A 23,237-nucleotide genomic window follows, 5' to 3' on the forward strand; every position below is an offset into this window, starting at 1 on the left:
ATATCCTTTGCATTTACTTCTAGCACCACCCCAGCCATCCACACACAGCATATTCCAATCCGACATCTTCTTGAGGCGCAGAGCACACTCCTTCTGTTCCATAGAAACACATTAAAAAACGAAATATGCCCACTTCTCCTAATTCTCATCGACGCCACCTCATCCAACGCATCCACAATTTTAATAGAGACTTCAATCGGATCTCCCAGGTAACAACATCAATCCAAGACCATTATTCCAAACAAAAAAAGACTCAGATCTAGGTTTGGATTTACTAGAATCCACTACAACTTTATTTCTCTTATTTCCTTTTGCATTCACCACTGTCATCCAATTATCACGCTCATCTCCAGTCCACACGCGATCAGATTCAAACAGAACATCCGCTTCCACCATTTTCCCACGTGCCACACTTCAGGTTTTACTCTCGCCAAAACCTGTCCAAAATAAGCCCAGAAGCCACACAATTTCAATTAATCATTGATAATCACCACCAATTGGGCTCCCGAAGTGGCGCAGCGGTCTAAGGCACTGCATCTCAGTGCTTGAGGCGTCACTACAGACCCCCCTGGTTCGATTCCAGGCTGTATCACAACCGGCCGTGATTGGGAGTCCCATAGGGCGGCGCACAATTGGCCCAGTGTCGTCCGGGTTTGCCCGGGGGTAGGCCGTCATTGTAAATAAGGAATTGTTTTTAAATGACTTGCCTAGTTAAATAAAGGTAAAAATTACACTAATAACGTTTCCTCTCTGAAACACAATAGGCTATTCCCAAAAAAAATCGACCACATCACTTGCTCAGTGTTTTTACTGTCAAAAAATAAAGCCTCTATAAGCGTGAGGGGTTACTATGGGGTAGATGCCAAAGGATAGGAGAGACTAGAGGTCCAGTTAGACTTGTGATGCCTACAGGTTGTGACCGCGGTATTGGCCAGTCCTCCATGCGTCACTGTAGTGGTTCTATTCAGTGTATGCTACTCATACAGGGGCGGCATTGTTTGCTTTCAGAGACCGCTCATGAAAGGGTTCAAGACAACGCCAGCCTACTACAAATTCATTCAGAATTTCTTCGCCACGCCTTTAAACGTAAAGAAATGGGTATTGACCAATTGCAAGCCTTGAATCCCCACGTAGCGCTCTGCCGATGATCAGATGACTAAAGGAGAAAGTATTTAAATCTCTAATGAACAACTTGATGCAAGGTCACTCAACTGCTACGGCGCGCACGAACCACAGTCACTTGGATAATTGGACATAAGCGCACTGAAAACACGAACAACTGTTAAAGAGCTGTTATTATCTTTACATCGACGGACTTCACATTTGTTTGCGTGAGAAAGAAATGAAAAATGTCACTCGTTCTTTGTGGATTTTCCTACTTTGTGCAGTTGCGCTCATTGCGTCGGGAGTGGAAGGCAACGAACAATTCAAAGGTAAGAATATGAAATCCTTATCAGACTATTTCATTGACACTTTTTAACAGCATAGCCCAGGGTTTCCCAAACTCGCTCCTCGGACCCCAAGGGGTGCACGTTTTGGTTTTTGCCCTAACACTACACAGCTGATTCAAATAATCAACTAGTCATCAAGCTTTGATAATTTGAATCGGCTGTGTAGTGTTGGGGCAAAACCAAAACGTGCACCCCTTGGGGTCCCGAGGTCCAAGTTTGTGGAATTCGGTAAGCCTAGATTTTAAATATTAGGCTATCCACTACCTCTGTAGCTCAATTGGTAGAGCATGGCGCTTGTAACGCCAGGGTAGTGGGTTCGATCCCCGGGACCACCCATACGTTAAAAAATGTATGCACGCATGACTGTAAGTCGCTTTGTTTAAAGCGTCTGCTAAATGGCATATTATTATTATTACTAGAATGACAGTCAATATCCTACACACCATGAGGAAGGTGTCATTCAGACAAGAAGCAGGTTCAATGGAAAGTACCCAACATCTATCCAGAGTTACATTTACATTTTAGTCATTTAGCAGACGCTCTTATCCAGAGCGACTTACAGTCGTGGGAAACGAACCCACAACCCTGGCGTTGCAAGCGCCATGCTCTACCAACTGAGCTACAGGGGACTAAGTTAATTTTCAATTTAACCAATTGGCACGGGTTGTCTGGGTTTTAATTGCATTGATTGTACAACGAGGAACAAGTGAGATAATGGAGACTGGGAAGAGCGGGAATGGATTTTAATGTGAGATACGTGTCCTTGGGAAGTGCTCGCGATGTGGCGTAAAACCCGGACAAGACGTCACATCTTGTGGTTCCTATTTGGAATTGAGATTTTCCGATGACTCCGCGTTTTACCGAGAACCGCAGTGCCCCGCGGACTATTGACATGTTAGCTATACAAGTCTGTAATCAATCAAAATGGAACATTGCATTTCGACCATCTTTAAAAGTTTTGTTTTTCCTAGCTGAAAGCAGTTTTGTGACGTCCACTGTGTCCTGTTCCCAAGAATAATTAATAGTCTGGCAGTCACAACAAGTTATCTAAATATTGTTAATGCAATTTCTAATTTACTCTATCCTGAATACAGTATTTGCCTTGTTGAGACGCAGACCATCATCTTTTTGTCTAGTTTTACTCTGCCGGTATCTCGCGTGGCAGTAAGAGCACATGGCGATAGGAATAAAAGAAAGTGCGGGGGAGTTCTGGAGTGCGGAGCTTGCCGTGTAGGAGGCAGCTGGGTGTCTGTGCACGCCACCTGATACCTACAGCACATTCCTACACTTTATACACGGTCTGTACTATAGTAACAGGTGAACTCAGGAAGTTCACAAAGGATTGCCAAAGGCTGCTTTTCAGTAACTACTCTCAATTACACTCAAGTCTTGGAACCTTTAGGTTTAGATTTTAGGCTGAGGATGGGGTCTAGAAACGTTAGATTGGCCACTTTCATTGGCGTGATGGACGAACTAACTAATTCCTGCCGTTGGCCAGTCCAGTGTTGTGATTGGCTATTAGGAGTGTTCTGTTTGCGATGCGCTGCAGAGAAGTCTGTTTAGCTTGCTGGCCGGGTTGAGCAGTACGACTGGGGAAACCAGCAGCTTGATAACCAAATGAAATGCATTGTAATTGGTATTTATTTATTATTATTTATTTATTTTTAGTCATTTAGCAGACGCTCTTATCCAGAGCGACTTACAGGAGCAATTAGGGTTAAGTGCCTTGCTCAAGGGCACATCGACAGATTTTCCACCTAGTCAGCTCGGGGATTAGAACCAGCGACCTTTCGGTTACTGGCACAACGCTCTATAGTATACCTTGAGGGGAATCTACGCGCTAAACTTAGCTAGCCCATTACTGGTTAACCAGGCACAAATGGGAGAATCCGCTACCTGCTACTGTTCATTCAGTATGTAACGAGACCCCAATAATAGAATGTAAACTGACGTATGATAAACCAGCTGAACTCAGGTTAACGTGTCAGAATTAGCTTTATTCGCCGAATACATTTGCACGTACAGGAATTTGACTGTGAAATGGTGCTGCTACAAACAGAATATATAGACAAAAAATAAAGTAGATAGATGCAGAATTTCCACAGATCCAGATATAGTATGAACGCTAGAAGCTGCAGGTAGCCTAGTGGTTAATAGCGTTGCCCCAGTAACCTAAAGGTTGCTGGTTCGAATCCCGAGCTGACTGGAAAAACCCGTGTGCCCTTGAATGAAGCACTTTACCCTAATTGCACCTGTAAGTCGCTCTGGGTAAGCGTGTCTGCTAAATGACTAAAATGTAAACAAATAAGCTAAATTATGCATTTTTAAGAGATGTGCAGTTTTGGGATGATGGTGCAGGGTGAGTAGTGCAGAGTCCATGGATGAGAGGACCAGTTGGACTGTTGATGAGTGTCATGGCACGGGGGAAGAAACTATTCCGGTGGCAGGAGGTTTTTGGTCGCGATTGACCTGAACTGTTTGCCGGAGGGGAATCTTTGGTGTAAGGGGTTGGTGATTAGCTTTACTGCACGCTCCTTTGCCCTGGAGTCGTGCAGGTCCTCCTTTGCCCTGGAGTCGTGCAGGTCCTCCTTTGCCCTGGAGTCGTGCAGGTCCTCCTTTGCCCTGGAGTCGTGCAGGTCCTCCAATAGATGGCAGTCCATGGCCCTCAGCAGACCATCCATTTGCAGTGATGGAGGATGGACTCGATGATGGTGGTTTAGAACTGAATCAGGACATAGTCACCAAACATTGGAAAAGTTTATCTTTTTAAAAAAATTTTACACTAATTGTCTGATTGGGAACTACCATCGTCTATTACATGTTACATTTTAGTCATTTAGCAGACGCTCTTATCCAGAGTGCATACATTTTCATACTGGCCCCCCTCCCTGTGGGGATCGAACCCACAACCCTGGCGTTGCAAACGCCATGCTCTACCAATTATAGAATGGCACATTGTATTTATATTTGACATTGGAAGTTTTTATTGAATAGTCAGTAACAGAGGAGTCATCGGATGTTATCAGCAAGCCAGAACCATCTGTGGAAAGGGCACTAGTAGAACAAGGATATGAGCGCAAACGGAATAAATGTCTTTCAACATCAGATTCCACCTAAAACAATGACATTGAGCCCCGTCTCAATTAATCTCTGCTCAACTCCTCACTCCCTCTCGCGTCGTTCTCAAACTCCACTGGAGGAGGTTGTAGGCGAGGAACTTTGGGTCGTCTCCTTCAAAGGGGTTTTAGGAGGCGTGATGGTCAGTCCTTGCATCCATGGCTCTGTCTATGCATTTGAGTGGTTCCATTTCTCCAGCCCCCGTCCCTCAGCTTTTTACGAAACGGGCGAGGAGAACACTTTGTTATTGTTTAAACTAAATGATTGCCCCTTTTTAAGAATCACATAAATGAGCATAAGTCTGTTTTTAGCATATATGACTGTTTGGAGTGCGGTGCCATACCTTTTTAGCTCCCAGGTGCAGCATAGCTGACACTAAAGTTGGGGCAGATGTCTTGACCACCCTCTGGCTGTTCTCTAGACAGCGGTATCACTGGAAGGTGTCCCAGGCACTTTGTGGCCACGTCACCTCCCTCAGAACCAGTGAAGTTCTCCAGGTTTTTAGTCAGGCATCTGCATAATCTATAGCGAGGGCAGAACAATACGGGAGATGGAATTAAATTTAGCACGCAGTCGAAGTCCCAAATTAAAATCCTTGTACAATCTGTAGACCTTGCTAAACAAAAGTATGGCGCTGGAGTTTGAGGAAGGTGGCGCGACACAGATGTGCGGAGTTGTGAGGCATAACATGAGTTGGTGACTCACTGGTCCAAACTTGAGGTCCTCTGCCTCATTGGTGTAGTGGTCCAGGGTGATGAAGTAGAAGCCTGACTCCACCTGGTCAAAGGTGTTCTCTTTACACTGACCTGTCTCCTGAGAACAACTGGAGTGAGAGAGGAAAATGAAATGTCAGCATTCAATTTGAGTTTAAATGTTTTAACATCTTTTTTTTTTTTTACCTTTATTTAACTAGGCAAGTCAGTTAAGAACAAATTCTTATTTATAATGACGGCGTACACCGGCCAAAACTGGATGACGCTGGGCCAATTGTGCGCCGCCCTATGGGACTCTCAATCACGGCCGGTTGTGATACAGCCTGGAATCGAACCGGGGGGTCTGTAGTGCCGCCTCAAGCACTGAGATGCAGTGCCTTAGACCACTGCGCCACTCGGGAGCCCTTAATGTTGCGTTCGAGGTAGCAGTCCATTTTAAGACTGCTGTTTCCTCTTGATACAGCAATGGTTAATAATTTAGCCAAATAAGTGATAAGATGTGGGGCAATTCCATGGTAAGAGTGACGCTGACACTCGGATGCGCAGGAGCTATCCTCCTATAAGTTCATCACTTCCACCCTTACCTACACTATTCATAGTGTTTAGCAATGCCCATCACATACCTTCAGTATAGAACCATCTTTCTAACCAATAGACCGCAGCTTTGGTTAGTTAGCGAACATTAGCTAGCTAGCTGAGGTTCACCTAGCTCACCTAGTTAGCCTACTTCAATTTCTATATTGAAATCCTAGTTGATTAGTTAGTTTTTCAGTGGAGAAACTAGCTAACCATCGAACTTACCTCCTTTTTATTTCTGAGTCTTGACACTAAAATGTAAAATGTAAATGTAAAATGTAAGTATTTCTTCAGGCAAACAAAACTCTCTGCTCTTTGAATTAATTTACTGCGTGTGAAAACGCAGTTCTGCTCCGTCACACTCCTAAGCGCTCAAGTTTAATTTGCGCGCAGCACGCTGGCCTGTACTTGCGGAACCTGTTCTCTGCTCGCTCGATCACATTTCTTCTTTCTCGACTCAAGCGTTTGCTCGCTCGCGCAATGATGTTTTAATCTTGCTCGTGCGCGCCATCTAGTGCGGATATGACAGTAATCGTCCTAAAACGCAATATTCCTACTAGTCAATTCCTAGACTAATGCGAAACTGCCGCAAATTATTTTGAGACTAAATAATGAGGTTCCTTGAACACGGCTATAGTGAGTCTCTTCAACATGGCTCATAAAGCACGAGACACTGGTGGAGCCGCCCTCCTCACCAAAGAAAACAAATGTGAGATCTGCTAGGGATTATTTTTCCACTGAATTCAACCAGTCTGCAAGGCAGATAAAAAGCGCGATCCTCAAACGCTGGCACATTCTCCAGAGTGACGCCTCGCTCAAAGACTTGCGTCTAACCCTCCCCTGGTATGCTTTAGGAGGGGGGTCGCAATATCAGAGAGATCGCGTTGTGCAGTGTGTTCCCGAATCCGACACCTTCCCCCTCTACCTGGCTCCCAGGTCCCCCTATCCGGCACCTTCCCCCTCTACCTGGCTCCCAGGTCCCCCTATCCGGCACCTTCCCCCTCTACCTGGCTCCCAGGTCCCCCTATCCGGCACCTTCCCCCTCTACCTGGCTCCCAGGTCCCCCTATCCGGCACCTTCCCCCTCTACCTGGCTCCCAGGTCCCCCTATCCGGCACCTTCCCCCTCTACCTGGCTCCCAGGTCCCCCTAATGGCTTCTACCCCTGCAGACATTGTACACATTGTTCCAACCCATGTTCGGGTGAAGAATAAAATACTTTATAAAATACTAGTACAACACATGTTTACCCGCTCTAATGCCCATGTGGGCTTGTTTACGTTCAGTAGAAACGCTCCCTCAGATTAAGAACAGCTGAACAGCGGCTATGCGGTCGCGCGGCGTTATGTGAATGCCAATCGTGGCTCAGCCTCTACCTTGAAATCCCGGGGAATAGACAATGTTTCTTTCCTGCAGAGGTGGCAATTTATTGACAATTGTTAGAAGCACTTTGGATCGACTGCTTAGATTGCGTCGAGCCAAAGGGTCTGAATGAACAGCTCATATTTGTAAATACCTTTTTTCTTTGTTTATTTCTGCATAGCCAGAAGAGGACTGGCCACCCCCCAGAGCCTGGTTCCTCTCTAGGTTTCTTCCTAGGTTCCTGCCTTTCTAGGGAGTTTTTCTTAGCCACCATGCTTCTACGTCTGCATTGCTTGCTGTTTTAGGCTGGGTTTCTGTATAGCACTTTGACATCTGCTGATATAAAAAGAGCTTCATAAATAAATGTGATTATTCAAGTGGAATGTGTGTCGGAATCTTGCATGATAATTTTTTTTTTCATGCACCTAGAGATGTTGCGCATCCTAATGCTCTCTCGCTGTCTCTCTCCTAGATGAGGCGTTTCAAGTGCTATACGGCGATGAGGCGCTCCATGACAGGATCACATACAACATGAGGAAGAGCCTGGATCTAGACGTGGACGGCTGCATCCTGCTGCCTGGTGAGAAGAGGAGTCTGCAGGAGTGTGGCTTCAACGTCACAGCCAAGACCTTCTTCATCATCCACGGTTGGACGGTAAACAGAAGAACACACTCCTTATCCCCTCTCCCTCATAGACAGCCCTCCATTCCCTTTGTCACACAGTTTGCTTCAGTGAGCCTTTTGATGTCTGTTTTTTTTTTTTTTAGGAAGGGTTTGTGTGTTTTAGGGAGGGGGTTGCTCTTCTCCAAAGGGTTTTGTATGATTGTCAGAGGTTTGTATGTGCGACGGGTTAGCGGGCCCAAGGGCAGAGTGTTAGGAGTGTGAAAGTTTGAGGATCACTGACCTGCTCTCTCCTCTACAGATGAGTGGGATGTTTGAGAGTTGGATGCGGAAGCTGGTGGCGGCCATGATGCAGCGAGAGCCGGAGGCCAACGTGGTCATCGTTGATTGGCTGCCCATGGCCCACCAGCTCTACCCCGACGCTGTCAACCACACCCACCAAGTCGGCCTCAGTGTCGCCACCACCATCAACTGGCTCCAGGTGTGTGTGATTGGATTGATTTGATTGTTCAGCGGTGTCCTACGTCGGTGAGCAGGGCTGTTGAATACATTGATCTCTAAGCTTACGCGTACTGAGCGTTCATGGGACACTGTAAGGGGCGACGTGTTTCTCTCTCAGGGACGTTTTATCTGAATGATTAATGTGCGACAGTACAGGGGCCTCGTTTTCTAGTTTCGACGTAACTTAAGCATTACGATGATCGTACCAGTTGCGTCATTATTTACGAGCCAACTTTTTTAAAGTGTTTTTCCCGAACAAGCACGTAGAGAGACTGTTCGCTAAGTGCGTCGTTAGAACACGTCTCGAAACTGATCAAAAGAAAAGCTGCTCTCGGCTCAGCCTTCTCCACTCAAATCTTACCTTAACATTATAATTATTCCACAATACTGACTACGGATCAGCTCCTAGAGAGATATGCAAATATTGAGGTGGCTTATTATGCTTACCCAATAATAATGCACTAAATCATAGATTGAGGCTGAAACGAGACCATAGCCGAGTGGCTACTTAATGCAGTCATCTGTTGTTAAATTTGAAGCATCATTTGTATCTTTCACATGTTTGTAACAATTGCAAATACTTTGGCAACTTGGTATTTTGTAGTCAACTTGGTTCTGAAGTTATCAGTGGTCAGATGGATGCCTAGCCTAAACATCTTGATTCTATGTTTAGCGGAGATCTTCTGTGAATAAAGGGACGTGGAAGAGCAAAAGAATCTGACGATGCACTTTGGCTGACCTACGAGTGGTCTAGATCAAAGTTCTGGGAAACAGATTGGCTACTAAAGATGGTTCTAATGATCTTAACGCTACAAAGGCTCTGGGGAAACTAGGCCCAGGACTGTCTCCAGTAGTTTAGCGAGCGGAGATGGATCCAGGGCTCATTGAGTCCAGTGTGCTAGAGGACAGCTGAGTATCCCGACACCCTTCCAGGCCAGCCAGCTGACTACAGTAGTAGTGATGTGCAGGATTTGCTGGCTGGGAAGTTTCCCTTATGAACAGAACAGCTGGCAATGTTTTCAGGTGTGGGCGGGAACTCTGGTTTCTATTCAGATGGATGATTGAGGGGAAAGTAGGCCATTTAACAGTATTGGGCTGCATCCCATGTCTCATTCAGGCCAGGCTTGCAGGCTCTGTCCCCCTAACAGGCTAGGACACGCAAGCCCAGGTTCACGCTGTGGGTAGTGGCGTAGACAGACTGCCTTCAGAGACAAGCAGAAGGTGGAAGTGCATATTCTGCCGTCATTATCTCCGCTAGGATTGGCTGGTGCCCAGGGAACGACCGACTGCTATTGGCTGAGGGCCAAGTCTTGTGGGTGTGGCAGCAGCTGATGTCTTGTATCCGATAGGAGGAACAGCAGCTGATGTCGGTTGTCTTGTATCTGATAGGAGGAACAGCAGCTGCCCCTGCAGAATGTGCACCTGGTTGGCTACAGCTTGGGGGCCCACGTGGCGGGCCATGCCGGAACGTCTGTGCGAGGGACTGTCGGCAGAATCACGGGTAAGTGGCAGGAGGGTTATATGACATCATTCACTGTTGCTCCTCAAGACTCTGAAAAGGCAAACGGTCTGAACCTTTGGAATGGTGCCAATCCCCTTTAAATCAAACTCCATATAGTCAAATATGAAACCAGCACCGCCTTAGCATCGACATGTCTTTATGGAGGGATGGATGTGTTAAGACGTGACTATAGTCACGGTGGATTGACTGCAGGTGGCTGTAAGCCTATAGATCTTCAACACACTCCTCTCTTGTCCACCAAATGAGACGTTCCTGTTTCTCCCATCTCTCCTATAGGTCTAGACCCGGCAGGGCCCATGTTTGAGGGGGTGGGGGATGATAAGCGCCTCTCATCGGGCGACGCGGACTTTGTGGACATCCTGCATACGTACACGCGTGAGGCGCTGGGTGTGAGCATCGGGATCCAGCAGCCCATCGGAGACGTTGACATCTACCCCAACGGCGGAGACGTGCAACCAGGCTGCGCCCTGAGTGAGGTGCTGACCAGTGCCACTGGAGGAAGTGAGTACCCACACATAGGAGTGAGATACAGGAAGAAGTCACTGCGGGTGTCCCAATATGTCCTTTTCTCCTGGTGTGTCCTCACCAGTCTAAAATCATTGGATTGGTATAGGCTGGAGGGAGTTTCCATATACCAGTCATTGCCTTTCAAATCCATGAAGGGAAGTGAACAAGTGTACACTTTGGGAGAAAGGAGAGATTGGGACTGGTCTATTCTGCTGTTTTCCTTTGGCTAGATGGGAGTTGTCTGTAGGCTGCTTGTCATGTTTTTAGTTAGCTGTTCCCCTGTTGCTTACAACTCTTTCCTCCTCAGGCTTCATGGATGTGATTAAGTGTGAGCACGAGCGGGCTGTGCTCCTGTTTGTGGACTCCCTGATGAGCAACGAGTACATGAGCCTTGCCTACCAGTGCACCGACCCCGAACGCTTCAAGAAGGGCATCTGCCTGAGCTGCCGTAAGAACCGCTGCAACAACATTGGTTACAACACCAAGAAGATGAGGAAGCGGCGCAACTGCAAGATGTACCTGAAGACCCGTGCTGCCACACCTTTCGGAGGTGAGCTGGGGTTAGCTGGTCAACTTCCTGCATTTCAAATGTTTGACATTGGGCAGAGAAATGTTAAAGAGCCCTTTGGACCTATACTTGACCCTCCGGTATCGCTTGCTAGCAGAGAGGACAGTATGACTAGGGTGGCTGGAGTCTTTGGCAATTTTTAGGGCCTTCCTCTGACACCGCCTGGTATAGAGGTCATGGATGGCAGGACGCTTGGCCCCAGTGATGTACTGGGCTGTACGCACTACCCTCTGTAGCGCCTTGCGGTTGGATGCCGAGCAGTTTCCATAACAGGGGGTGATGCAACCAGTCAGGATGCTCTTTGGTGCAGCTGTATAACTTTTTGAGGATCTGAGGACCCATGCCAAATCTTTTCAGTCTCCTGAGGGGGAGTAGGTGTTGTCGTGCCCTCGTCACAACTGTTTTGGACCATGATAGTTTGGTGATGTGGACACCAAGGAACTTGAAGCTCTCAACCTGCTCCACTACAGCCTCGTCAATTTAGAATGGGGCCGTGCTTGGCCCTCCTTTTCCTGTAGTCCACGATCATCTCCTTTGTCTTGGTCACGTTGAGGGAGAGGTTGTTGTCCTGGCACCACACTGCCAGGTCTCTGACCTCCTCCCAATATACTGTCTCATCGTTGTCAGTGGTCAGGCCTACCACTGTTGTGTTGTCGGCTAACTTAATGATGGTGTTGGAGTCGTGCCTGGCCACGCAGTCGTGGGTGAACGGGGATTACAGGAGGGGATTAATCACGCACCCCTGAGGGGCCCCAGTGTTGAGGATCAGCGTGGCAGACGTGTTGATGCCTACCCTTACCACCTGGGGGCGGCCCGTCAGGAAGTCCAGGATCCAGTTGCAGAGGGAGGTGTTTAGTCCAAGGGTCCTTAGCGATGCGCTTTGTGGGCACTATGGTGTTGAATGCTGAGCTGTAGTCAATGAACAGCATTCTCATGTAGGTGTTCCTTTTGTCCAGGTGAGAAGGGGCTGTGTGGAGTGCAATCGAGATTGAGTCATCTGTTGGGGCGAATTGGAGTGGGTCTAGGGTTTCTGGGATGGTGTTGATGTGAGCCATGACCAGCCTTTCAAAGCGCTTCATGGCTACAGAAGTGAGTGCTACGGGCGGTAGTCATTTAGGCTGGGTACCTTAACGTTCCTGGGCACAGGGACTATGGTGGTCTGCATGAAACATGTAGGTATTACAGACTCTGTCAGGGACAGGATGAAAATGTCAGTGAAGAACCTTGCCAGTTGGTTAGCGCATGCTCTGGGTAAAAGTCCTGGTAATCTGTCTGGCCTTGCGAGTATTGACCTGTTTTAAAAGTCTTACTCCCATCGGCTACGGAGCGCGTGATCACACAGTTGTCCGGAACAGCTGGTGCTCTCATGCATGCTTCAGCGTTGCTTGCCTCGACGCGCATATAAGTCATTTAGCTTGTTTGGTAGGCTAGTGTCAATGGGCAGCTCGTAGCTGTGCTTCTCTTTGTAGTCTGTAATAGTTTGCAAGCCCTGCCATATCCGACGAGCATCAGATCTTAGTCATGTATTGACACTTTGCCTGTTTGATGGTTCGTCGGAAGACGTAGCAGGATTTCTTAAGTGTCCAGTTTAGAGTCCTGCTCCTTGAACGTGGCAGCTCTACCCTTTTAGCTCAGTGTGGTTGTTTCCTGTAGTCCATGGCTTTTGGTTGGGTTATATACGTACGGTCACTGTGGGGAAGACTTCATCGATTCACTTACTGATGAAGCCGGTGATTGATGTGGTGTACTCTTCAATGCCATCGGATGAATACCGGAACATATTCCAGTCTGTGCTAGCAAAACAGTCCTGAAGCTTAGCATCTGCATCATCTGACCACTTCCGTATTGAGGGAGTCACTGGTACTTCCTGCTTTAGTTTGCTTATAAGCAGGAATCAGGAGGATAGAATTATGGTCAGATTTTCCAAATGGAGGGTGTAGAGTGAGTATTAAAAAAAATAAACGTCCAAATTATTTTTGCCTGCACATGTCAACCGGATTTACATTTTCCTACATTAAAGTCCCCGGCCACTAGGAGCGCCGCCTCTGGATTAGCGTTTTCTTGTTTGCCGATGGCCTTATACAGCTCGTTGAGTGCGGCCTTAGTGCCAGCATCGGTTTGGCGGTAACAGACAGCTACGAAAAATATAGATGAGAACTCTCATCTAAATTGTCTACAGCTTGAGATACTCAGGTGAGCAAAACCAGGTGAAACCAGCTGTTATTGACAGTGTTTGCAGTTATAAAGAAACCGTCCAGTGAAAATTTCACTTTTAAAAGTTAATATTCTTTTTAACTCATACCCAAATAATGTTCTTGACTCGTATACTCCTATTTGTGGCCAAAGCATTGGAGAGAAGAAAACACTTAAACTTGTATCTCAAACAAACAGTTTCAGAAATACCATTTCCTTAGAGGCTGATGGCATCCTCCCGAGGAGGATGAGCTGGACAATATTATTTTTATGACCGGTATACACCCACACCATTCCAACACAAAAGCTGACTTTTTAACACGCTTAATTATCGTTTTTGGAAGAAACTATTTCACTCATAGTAATTAATTGTGGAAACCCTGGACAGTTACTTTTTAAAGGTCCACTTCAGGCAAACTGTAACTGATCAATGCACCATCATACCAGGTCATTTTAATGCTTAGACCCCCAAAAATGTATGAATAAGATATTTGGATACAGACTTTCAATGTCATACTGTTACTGGCTAGCTTAGCTGACGAACTTGCTACGTTGGTCGCGGCGCGCATGATCAGAATGACACATTGATGAACCGCCAAAGGCACACCCCATTTACTGTTTGACAATTGAGAAAGGGGAGGAGTTTAAAGCAAATTTCCTGCAATTCTACACATTTTGTCATTGCTGATGTGTTCATATGCGGCCCCCGACCTTCAGGGGTTCAACCAAAACATATATTTTAATTTATTTTATTGAAATAAATTATTGGGGGGGAAGGGGGACTCGACCTGTTCTGAATCCTGGGGGGACATTCCCCAGTGGCAAGTTCGCCTATGCTCCAGCTGTCTAATGCGTCGGGACGAGGCTTACAGGCAGGCAGCTTTTCCAAATATAAATGCGACATGTAAAGTGTTGGTTTCATGAGCTGAAATAAAAGATCCCAGACATTTTCCATACGCACAAAAAGCATATTTCTCTCATTTTGCGCACATTTCTTTACATCCCTGTTACTGAGAATTTCTCCTTTGCCAAGATAATCCATTCTCCTGACAGTTGTGGCATGTCAAGAAGCTGATTTAAACAGCATGATGAAACTGTGGGTTTGCACAACTGAAGAATTTCTGCACAAACTGTCAGAAACCGTCTCGGGAAGCTCATCTGGGTGCTCATCGTCTTGACCTGACTGCAGTTCGGCGTCGTAACCGAAGTCAGTGGGCAAATGCTCACCTTCGATGGCCACTGGCACACTGGAGATGTGTGCTCTTCATGGGTGAAATCCCGGTTTCAACCAGGCAGATGGCAGACAGTGTGTATGGCGTTGTGTGGGTGAGCGGTTTGTTGAGGTCAACGTTGTGAACAGAGTGCCTCATGGTGGGGTTATGGTATGGGCAGGCATAAATTGGACAACTAACACAATTGCATTTTTTTATCGATTGCAATTTCAGTGCACAGAGATGCGTGACGAAATCCTGAGGCCCATTGTCGTGCCAGTCATCTGCCACCATCACCTCATATTTCAGAATAATAATGCACGGCCCGGTGTTGCAAAGCTCTGTACACAATTCCTGACACAAATGTCCCAGTTCTTCCATGGCCTTCATACTCACCAGCCACGTCACCCATTTGAGCATGTTTGGGATGCTTTGGATCGACGTGTACGACAGCGTGTTCCAGTTCCCGCCAATATCCAGCAACTTCGCACAGCCATTGAAGAGGAGTGGGACAACATTCCACAGGCCACAATCAACAGCCTGATTTAACTCTATGAAAAGGAGATGTCGCGCTGCATGAGGGGCAAATGGTGGTCACACCAGATACTGACTGGTTTTCTGATCCACGGCCCTACCTTTTTTTTAAGGTATCATTGACCAACAGATGCATTTCTGTATTCCCAGTCATGTGAAATCCATAGATTAGGGCCTAATAATTTATTTCAATTGACTGATTTCCTTGATATGAACTGTAACTCAGTAACATTGTTGTGTTTTTGTTCAGTGTGTGTGTGTGTGTGTGTGTATGTATACATACAATCACACACAGAGATGTCAATGGAAAAACACGAAATTCAGCTAGTTTTCATTCCAGCTTTAGTTTGAAGTGATTGTGTTAGGTGTGTAGTTGGCTAGCTCCTCTGAACAGTATCCTGGCAAGAGCGCAATTGCTCTATACCAGGCGAAATCGCACATCAGCTCATTGTTATGGATGTATCCCCCCCAACAATACCTAAACAGCTTAAACAAATGGAAAGTCAGCTACTTTGCTGTTATTCTGGTTGCACTGTTTGACGTGACTGTTAGCCGACGTTTGCTGGCTAGAGAGCAAGGGATAAGAATGTTGCCAACCGTCATGGCAACGGAACATTTAGAACGAACGCCTGGGTCACGTCCATAGATTTCAAACAAAAATACTTGGCGTGTCTCTGGCAAGCGAACCGATGGAACGAACGATCAGCCCGCTAGGGTAGCAACCCTAGATTTGGTTCGGGACTACAGTACCAGTCAAGTTTGGACACACCTACTCATTCCAGGGTTTTTCTTTATTTTTACTATTTTCTACATTTGTAGAATAATAGTGAAGACATCAAAACTATGAAATAACACATGGAATCATGTAGTAACCAAAAAAGTGTTAAACAAATCAAAATATATTTGAGATTCTTCAAATAGCCACCCTTTGCCTTGACAGCTTTGTACACGCTTAGCATTCTCTCAACCAGCTTCATGAGGTAGTCACCTGGAGTGCATTTCAATTAACAAGTTCATTTGTGGAATTTCTTTCCTTCTTAATGCGTTTGAGCCAATCAGTTGTGTTGTGACAAGGTAGGGGGGGTATACAGAAGATAGCCCTATTTGGTAAAATACCAAGTCCATATTATGTAAAGAACAGCTCAAATAAGCAAAGAGAAATGACAGTCCATCACTTTAAGATATGAAGTGAATCTGGAACATTTCAAGAACTTTGACAGTTTCTTCAGGTGCAGTCGCAAAAACCATCAAGCGCTATGATGAAACTGGCTCTCGTGAGGACAGTCACAGGAAAGGAAGACTCAGCATTACTTCTGCTGTGGAGGGTAAGTTCATTAGTTTCCAACCTCAGAAATTGCAGGCCAAATAAATGCTTCAGAGTTCAAGTAAGACACATCGCAACATCAACTGTTTAGAGGAGACTGCGTGAATCAGGCCTTCATGGTCGAATTGCTGCAAAGAAACCTCTACTAAGGGACACAATCAGAAGACGAGACATGCTTGGGCTAAGAAACACGAGCAATGGACATTAGACTGGTGGAAATCTGTCCCTTGGTCTGAGTCCAAATTTTGGGTTCCAACTGCTGTGTCTTTGTGAGACGCAGAGTAGGTGAACGGATGATCTCTGCATGTGTACTTCCCACGGTGAAGCATGGGGGGGGGCTTTGCTGGTGACAAGGTCTGTGATTTATTTAGAATTCAAGGCACACTTAACCAGCATGGCTACCACAGCATTATATAGCGATACGCCATCCCATCTGGTTTGGACTTAGTGGGACTATCATTTGCTTTTCAACAGGACAATGACCCAACACACCTCCAGGCTGTGTAAGGGCTATTTTACCAAGAAGGAGAGTGATGGAGTGCTGCATCAGATGACCTGGCCTCCACAATCATACGACCACAACCCAATTGAGATGGTTTGGGATGAGTCGGACCGCAGAGTGACGGAAAATCAGCCAACAAGTGCTCAGCATATGTGGGAACTCCTTCAAGACTGTTGGAAAAGCATTCCTCATGAAGCTGGTTGAGAGAATGCCAAGAGTGTGCAAAGCTGTCAAGGCAAAGGGTGGCTATTTGAAAATTCTAAAATTATATTTTGATTTAACACTTTTTTGGTTAGTACATGATTCCATATGTGTCATTTCATAGTGTTGATGTCTTCACTGTTACTCTACAATGTAGAAAATAGTTAAAATAAACTTGAGTGAGTAGGCGTCAACTGTCGACTGGTACTGTATATCTCGTGGAAGGATGTAATGGTATGAATATGTTCAAGTAACAAAACCCAAAACAAAAAAGTCAATCATTATTTGAAAATGTTGGTGACCTGTTGCATAAAAGTGATGCCCTCTAAGCAGGTGTCTGGAGGATATTGGCACGGTTTCTCTACTTCGTCTCAGGCTTAACACCTGTGCCAATATCCTCCAGACACCAATTTCTCGGGCATTATCACTTGAATATAACGCACCTTATCAGTACTTTACCAGTAGCCAAGCTATATCTCTGAACCTCTTATTTGTATGACCCATTCACATCTTGCAGTCATAAAGCTACTGTATATCTCCTGTTTTATGCCTCTGCCCTGTGATATCTATTTGTCCTGCTGCGTTTGTCCCGCCCTAGGCATCCATTACCAGATGAAGATGCACGTGTTCAACAGAAAGCAGGCTGACGATGCTGACCCGACCTTCCACGTCAAGCTGTATGGAGCTCACGATGACACCGATGACCTGCATGTAGACATGTGAGTACTGCTGTACTCAGTGGCAGGTAGCTTAGCGGTTTTGGGCCTGATTCAGACTTAGGAAATATATATACGGCTTTCCTACGCACTTAGTGATTGGTATTCAGACTTGCCTTATGCATGTTTTGTAATAGGCTTTTCAGGCGTGGTTCCCGGTTTCACGCACTGAATACATTTTTAATTCAACCGCTGAAAACCATCACGCTTGCTGGCGAACAGATTTTCTATGCGTTTTCATTCAATAGGGTTTTTCAGTATATTTATCTAATGCATTTTAAATACGGCGTTATTATAAAAAAATAAAAAATAGAATTGCCGACAGGCTCGCTAGAATACATGGAGAAAACGGGTTCAGAATATAGGGATCAGTGAAAGAAAGCATCTAAATATATGCATATATGTTGGTTTCAGCACCAACTGGTAGATTTTAAAATACTCAGTAGATCGTTTTGGGTTAGAAACATGTGTGAATCATAAGAAATAATAAACAGGTTTGGAGAGCCTTTACACACCAAAATAGTGGTTTGATTCATCCTGAAAGTTGTCATATTCAAGTTCAATCTATGAAATATTGGAAGATGAGAAGTGTACAATAGGGGTTGACCAGTAGTCCTAATAATCCTCACTAATCATGGAACTGTATTGATGGCGTCGTGAAACTTGCTCCAGGTTTAAACTGCTGTGTGTGTGGTCTGAGTTCCATAATGATTTAAAATGGGTTATATGTCCCAAATTATTGCACAACTTGTAATTCATTAGCCTAATATGGTCCACTAATGCTAGCAACCCTCAGGAACAACCACACTGACGTGACGGAGGAAACAAGGGTGAATGGAATTACGCAAAATGAAGGCTTTAAGTTGAAGGACACTAACACTAACGTGACAGTTTATAAATGTATGTGGGTATTACTTACGGTGGCTGTCGCTAGTGGCTAATATTTAACACGATAGAAATTGTAAAATAAAACCATGTGTTTGATACCATTCTGCTCCAGGCATCACCACGAGCCCATCCTCCCCAATTAAGGTGCCACCAACCTCTTGTGATTTACAATTCCCTTCTCCAAATGGATTACTAATTGACCTAGCTCTTATCAATGTATAAATTACAGTGCATGGAGAATTATATTTTTATCGGGGGTGGGGGGGTAAATTATTTTTCCACTTGGAACAGGCAGTTTCGCTTGACCTTATTCATGGTTTCCTCGTGCTCAAAGGTTGTGGAATTATGAGGGAATGAAGTCAAGGTCAGAACATGGTGTATCTAGGCCTCCCGAGTGGCGCAGCGATTTAAGGCACTGCATCACTACAGATCCGGATTCGTTCCCAGGGTTGTGTTGCAGCCGGCCGCGACCGGGAGACCATGAGGCGGCGCACAATTGGCCCAGCGTTGTCCTGGTTAGGGGAGGGTTTGGCCGGCTGGGATGTACTTGTCCCATCGCACTCTAGCGTCTCCTTGTGGCGGCCGGGCGCATGCACGCTGACTTCGGTCGCAACACCGACACATTGGTGTGGCTGGGTTCTGGGTTAAGCGAGCAGTGTGTCAAGAAGCCGTGCGGGTTGGCGTGGTCGTGTTTCGGAGGACGCATGGCTCTCAACCTTCGTCTCCCGGGTCCATACGGGAGTTGCAGCGATGGGACAAGACTGTAACTACCAATAGGATATCACGAAAAAGGGGTAAAAAATAAATTAAAAGGTGGTGTATCTGTAGACACCGCCTTCCTTCATTTATTCGATCTCCACCGCAAACGAATAGCAGGTGAATATCATGCTTAAGTTCAAGGTCAGAATAAGCATAGAGAGAAGGGTGCATAGAAAGGGAATTGCATTCCATTTAAGAGTGTTTTTTTAATTCGGGTCGGAATTCCCCCCCTTAGAGCGTTGGGCCAGTAACCGAAAGGTCGCTAGTTCAAATACCCAAGCCGACAAGGTGAAAAATCTGTGCCCTTGCGCAAGGCACTTAACCCAAGTTGCTCCAGGATCGCTGTTGATAATGGCTGATCCTGGTCGTGACCCTTTGGGGTATGCAAAAAAACACATTTCCAATTCACACTGGCATATAAAACACACAAATTATGTATACGTGTGAAATGGGGCAAATTAAAAACACCTTTTTATTATTACTGCACAAAAGTGTAATGGCAAATAAGTGAATACTATTTTACTGTATCTAGACGATGACCTGTGATTGACCCTTTTTGTGGCCCTCTCCTCTCCCCCTCCAGTCCAAACAAAGTGGGTCTGAACCTAACCAACACCTTCCTGGTCTTCACCGAGGATGACATCGGGGACCTGCTGAAGATTCGTCTGAGCTGGGAGGGGGTGACCGAGTCCCTAGGGTCCTTCTGGAAGAACATAAAGAAGTCCTTCTGGTCCTGGAACAGCAACAGCACGACCACCAACCAGGTGCTGGAGGTCCGCAGGATCCGTGTCAAGTGTGGAGAAACGCAGAAGAAGTACGTTTTTCATATGCCGTTCAATGAGTGGTCGGTTCCATAGAATTACTAGAATGGAAAAGGAGTTCAGAATAGGGATTTCGTTCTAGTAATTGTATTTCTATGGTTGGTTCGCCAAGCAGTCGGCCATCTTTTGATTTGATAATACTCTCAATCAAAACGACCTTTCTTTATAAATCAGGAAATGGAGTAATTTTAGTTTTGAATCAACTGCATCTTGCCGTTTTAACATTCAGTGTATTTTCACTTTGAACTGGGATTTGGTTGTTTTGTATCTTAAGTCTGCTGCTCTATTATGTTGTCTTTTTGTATTGACCTGTTTCCTTGTTTCATTTCCTTGTTTGTGCTTGTGTAGGTTCACGTTCTGTGCCCAGGACCCCTCAGTGACTGAGATCTCTCCAGGACAGGTTATCACGTACGTCAAGTGTCGTGATGGCTGGGAGGTCAAACCCAGTAGAAAAAGGTACAGCCCATTCACTTAGTGTTGAGTTCCCTAACGGTGTCTCCTTAGATACATCACTTTAAACCATTTAGACAAGGTCCTGAGATTAATGTGTACATGTCTAATCAATCCAGTATATTGACAGGTCCTCTTGCTTTGATTGACAGATTGCACAACTTATAAGGATTCAACAATCAACGCACCAACACCATGGGGACCCAAAGGCGGAAGGAATGTCGGTAAGCAGCGCCTTTTCTTCGTCTGAGCACTTTGATTGGAAGAGTGATGAGCACACGGTGAGAGGCCTTGGACTTGGGATGCACCTGGATGTTTACTGGTGGCCTCTTGGCTCTAGCCAATGGGACTTCCAAGTGCTGGCTGTGGGGGCGGGCCTTGGTGTGCTGTCTGTCGGGACTGTCTTGAGAATTCCCGGAGCGTTTCTTTGTGCGGACGGACTGTTCAACTCAAAATAAACGGGTGTGTTATCCATCGGACATTCCCCCAACAAAACTAGTCTCTTTTTACTGTATATTTGTATTAACTTATGAAGTGGAAGCACTGCGGGGAACATAGTTTATTTATCAATCCCAAGCACACCCTGTACTGAATGAAGCACATTGTTTTGAATAATTTCTTCTGAGATGCAGTATTTGTGTGGTTGAGTGAATATCTTGTGAATGTGTCTGCGTGCGTGCACATTGTGTGTGTGTGCGTGGCTTTGGGCAGAGCAGTGGGAGATGAATGTGTAAACCCTGACGTGTAACTGAAGGAGGTGACTGTGCTACATGCACTATGATCTTTCACTGTGTTTGTAGGGTTTCAAAATTTCCCAGGTTCTCCAGAAATCCTGGTTGAAGGATTGCGGATTTGATAGTTAGTCCCTTCGGTGTCCGGTAATCTGCCAACCGGGATTTCTGAAAAACCTGGGAATTTTGGGGGAAAATGTAACAGAATTTTGCAATCCTGCTTCTGTGGAATGTGTTGCTATTATTGTTATTTCTAACAGATATCTGTATGTATATAATGTACAATGTAAATGTTTTTTTGAAAAAAAAACAATCTCTAATGATTCCATTTTGGTATTTATTTTTCTTTGGCTGGATGACCAAGGTGCATGGCCCAAAAGGCTGTTCCTTTTGGCTCATCCTCAAAGTATAGAATAGTTGAAATTACTGCAGAAGGTACTCACGTTTTGATGTCAAAGGGTTTTACTAACCGGTTAGCTTACTACTTTAAACACTTATGTTGAGCTAATTTTTATGGCCAGAAATCTGACCATTCCCAGATGCTCAGTGAGCACGACGCTGAAAAGACACATTTTCAACCAAAAAGAGGTTTCAAGCAGATGGTCAAGGTACTGCCTTCCCCTTATCTAGAAGTACTGTTGCCACGGATTCAGATTCCTTGGTTTGAGGGTGCTACTTTAGTAAGTTGTGTTACAGTGCCTAGGAGTTTGGCCTCATTTTGACAGTGGAAATTCACCAATCTAACTCTAGCAGAACATAGCCCATGGTGTGATCCTGGGAGTAATCTGAGGGGAATGTAATAAACATTCCAGAGTTGTTTTTTGCATGACCCACATCCGCCAAAAAGTCCCTGTTGGTAGCATGGTTAGAGTAGGCCACTCCCATATCTCTCGTTCCCTGTTGGGACACATGGCGCTGCTAGAGTAGGACACGACTCTTTCCAAATTCCTCTTCTCCAATCCAGTTTGAGAAGGTGGCAGGGGATGGGAGGAAACCAGTAAAGATGAATGAAGAAATGACTTCGGTCTAGCCAGCTAGTTAAAAAAAAGCCCTGCTAGTCAATGATTCAGCTAATATTTGTTTCTCTTTTGATGTGCTTCTCAAATGTCACGTGACATTCCAAGGCACTGAAATTCTTGGAAAACCGCAAAGAAATTAAAAATGATGGATTGGATTTAGATGCGCCAATAACTTTGTGTGGCGATACTTTCCTCACCTCATCCACCAGCTGCAACTTCCGTCACACTGTTTCAGTGTCTTTTAAAAATATATATATTTTTACGCCTATTTCCCCAATATATATAAAATGTAAATCCTAACGGTTTCATAAGATTGATGTACGTATCTCATTGAATCGACAGGTTTCCGATCTTCAACATAGAAAACCAGGTGCGACGGTTTCGGCAGCAAATTGCCTTTCATGATGTAAGGTACCTACTGTGCAGCCATATTTCATAGGAAATTGGCCCAATGTTTTTAAACCGTAAATGTATCTGTGGCTGCAACATGAAAGAAGGTTTCAGGCTGCATCTGTTACTACGTACTGGTCAGAACGTCACAATCAAGGAAGTTACGTGTTTATAGAAAAGAGTTTGCCACCACCTGTCACGCTCTCTTGGCTTCTCAGTTCCAAAAAAAGAGAACTGAAATTAAACGATGTGGCGCAACTCCAACCAGAAAATAGACATGGGGTGGCATTTCTTACTGTCAGTAACTACTAATACAAGAACTGAAAAATGACTGCATGTCTTGACTGATTTTATTTTATTTAACCAGGTAAACCAGTTGAGAACAAGTTCTCATTTACAACTGCGACCTGGCCAAGATAAAGCAAAGCAGTGCGATTTAAAAACAACACAGAGTTACATATGGGGTAAAACAAAACAAAGTCAAAAATACCACAAATATATATACAGTGTGTGCAAATGTAGCAAGTTATGGAGGTAAGGCAATAAATAGGCCATAGTGCAA

The 23,237-nt window shown here is 45.3% G+C and overlaps 1 protein-coding gene across 1 annotated transcript; it reads left to right on the forward strand.

The window, feature by feature from the left end:
- The first annotated feature begins 1,330 nt into the window (after positions 1 to 1,330).
- LOC311144654 (endothelial lipase-like) lies at positions 1,331 to 21,587 on the forward strand. The gene is made up of 10 exons (XM_084180704.1): positions 1,331 to 1,433; positions 7,690 to 7,871; positions 8,140 to 8,319; positions 9,729 to 9,840; positions 10,138 to 10,362; positions 10,676 to 10,918; positions 17,500 to 17,620; positions 19,848 to 20,078; positions 20,434 to 20,541; positions 20,688 to 21,587. The coding sequence occupies exons 1-10, from the start codon at positions 1,343 to 1,345 to the stop codon at positions 20,701 to 20,703; spliced, it is 1,509 nt and encodes a 502-aa protein (XP_084036830.1). The 5' UTR covers positions 1,331 to 1,342; the 3' UTR covers positions 20,704 to 21,587.
- The last annotated feature ends 1,650 nt before the right edge of the window (positions 21,588 to 23,237 follow it).

This window comes from Coregonus lavaretus (assembly GCF_964263955.1).
Source record: "Coregonus lavaretus genome assembly, chromosome: 17".
In the NCBI taxonomy this organism is placed as follows: Eukaryota; Metazoa; Chordata; class Actinopteri; order Salmoniformes; family Salmonidae; genus Coregonus; species Coregonus lavaretus.

Excerpts from the sequence above, each read along its gene's own strand:
- LOC311144654 (XM_084180704.1), top strand. The coding sequence starts at position 1,343 with ATGAAAAATGTCACTCGTTCTTTGTGGATTTTCCTACTTTGTGCAGTT. Across the intron at positions 7,872-8,139 it reads TCATCATCCACGGTTGGACG|ATGAGTGGGATGTTTGAGAG; the intron begins GTAAACAGAAGA and ends TCTCCTCTACAG. Across the intron at positions 8,320-9,728 it reads CCACCATCAACTGGCTCCAG|GAGGAACAGCAGCTGCCCCT; the intron begins GTGTGTGTGATT and ends TGTATCTGATAG.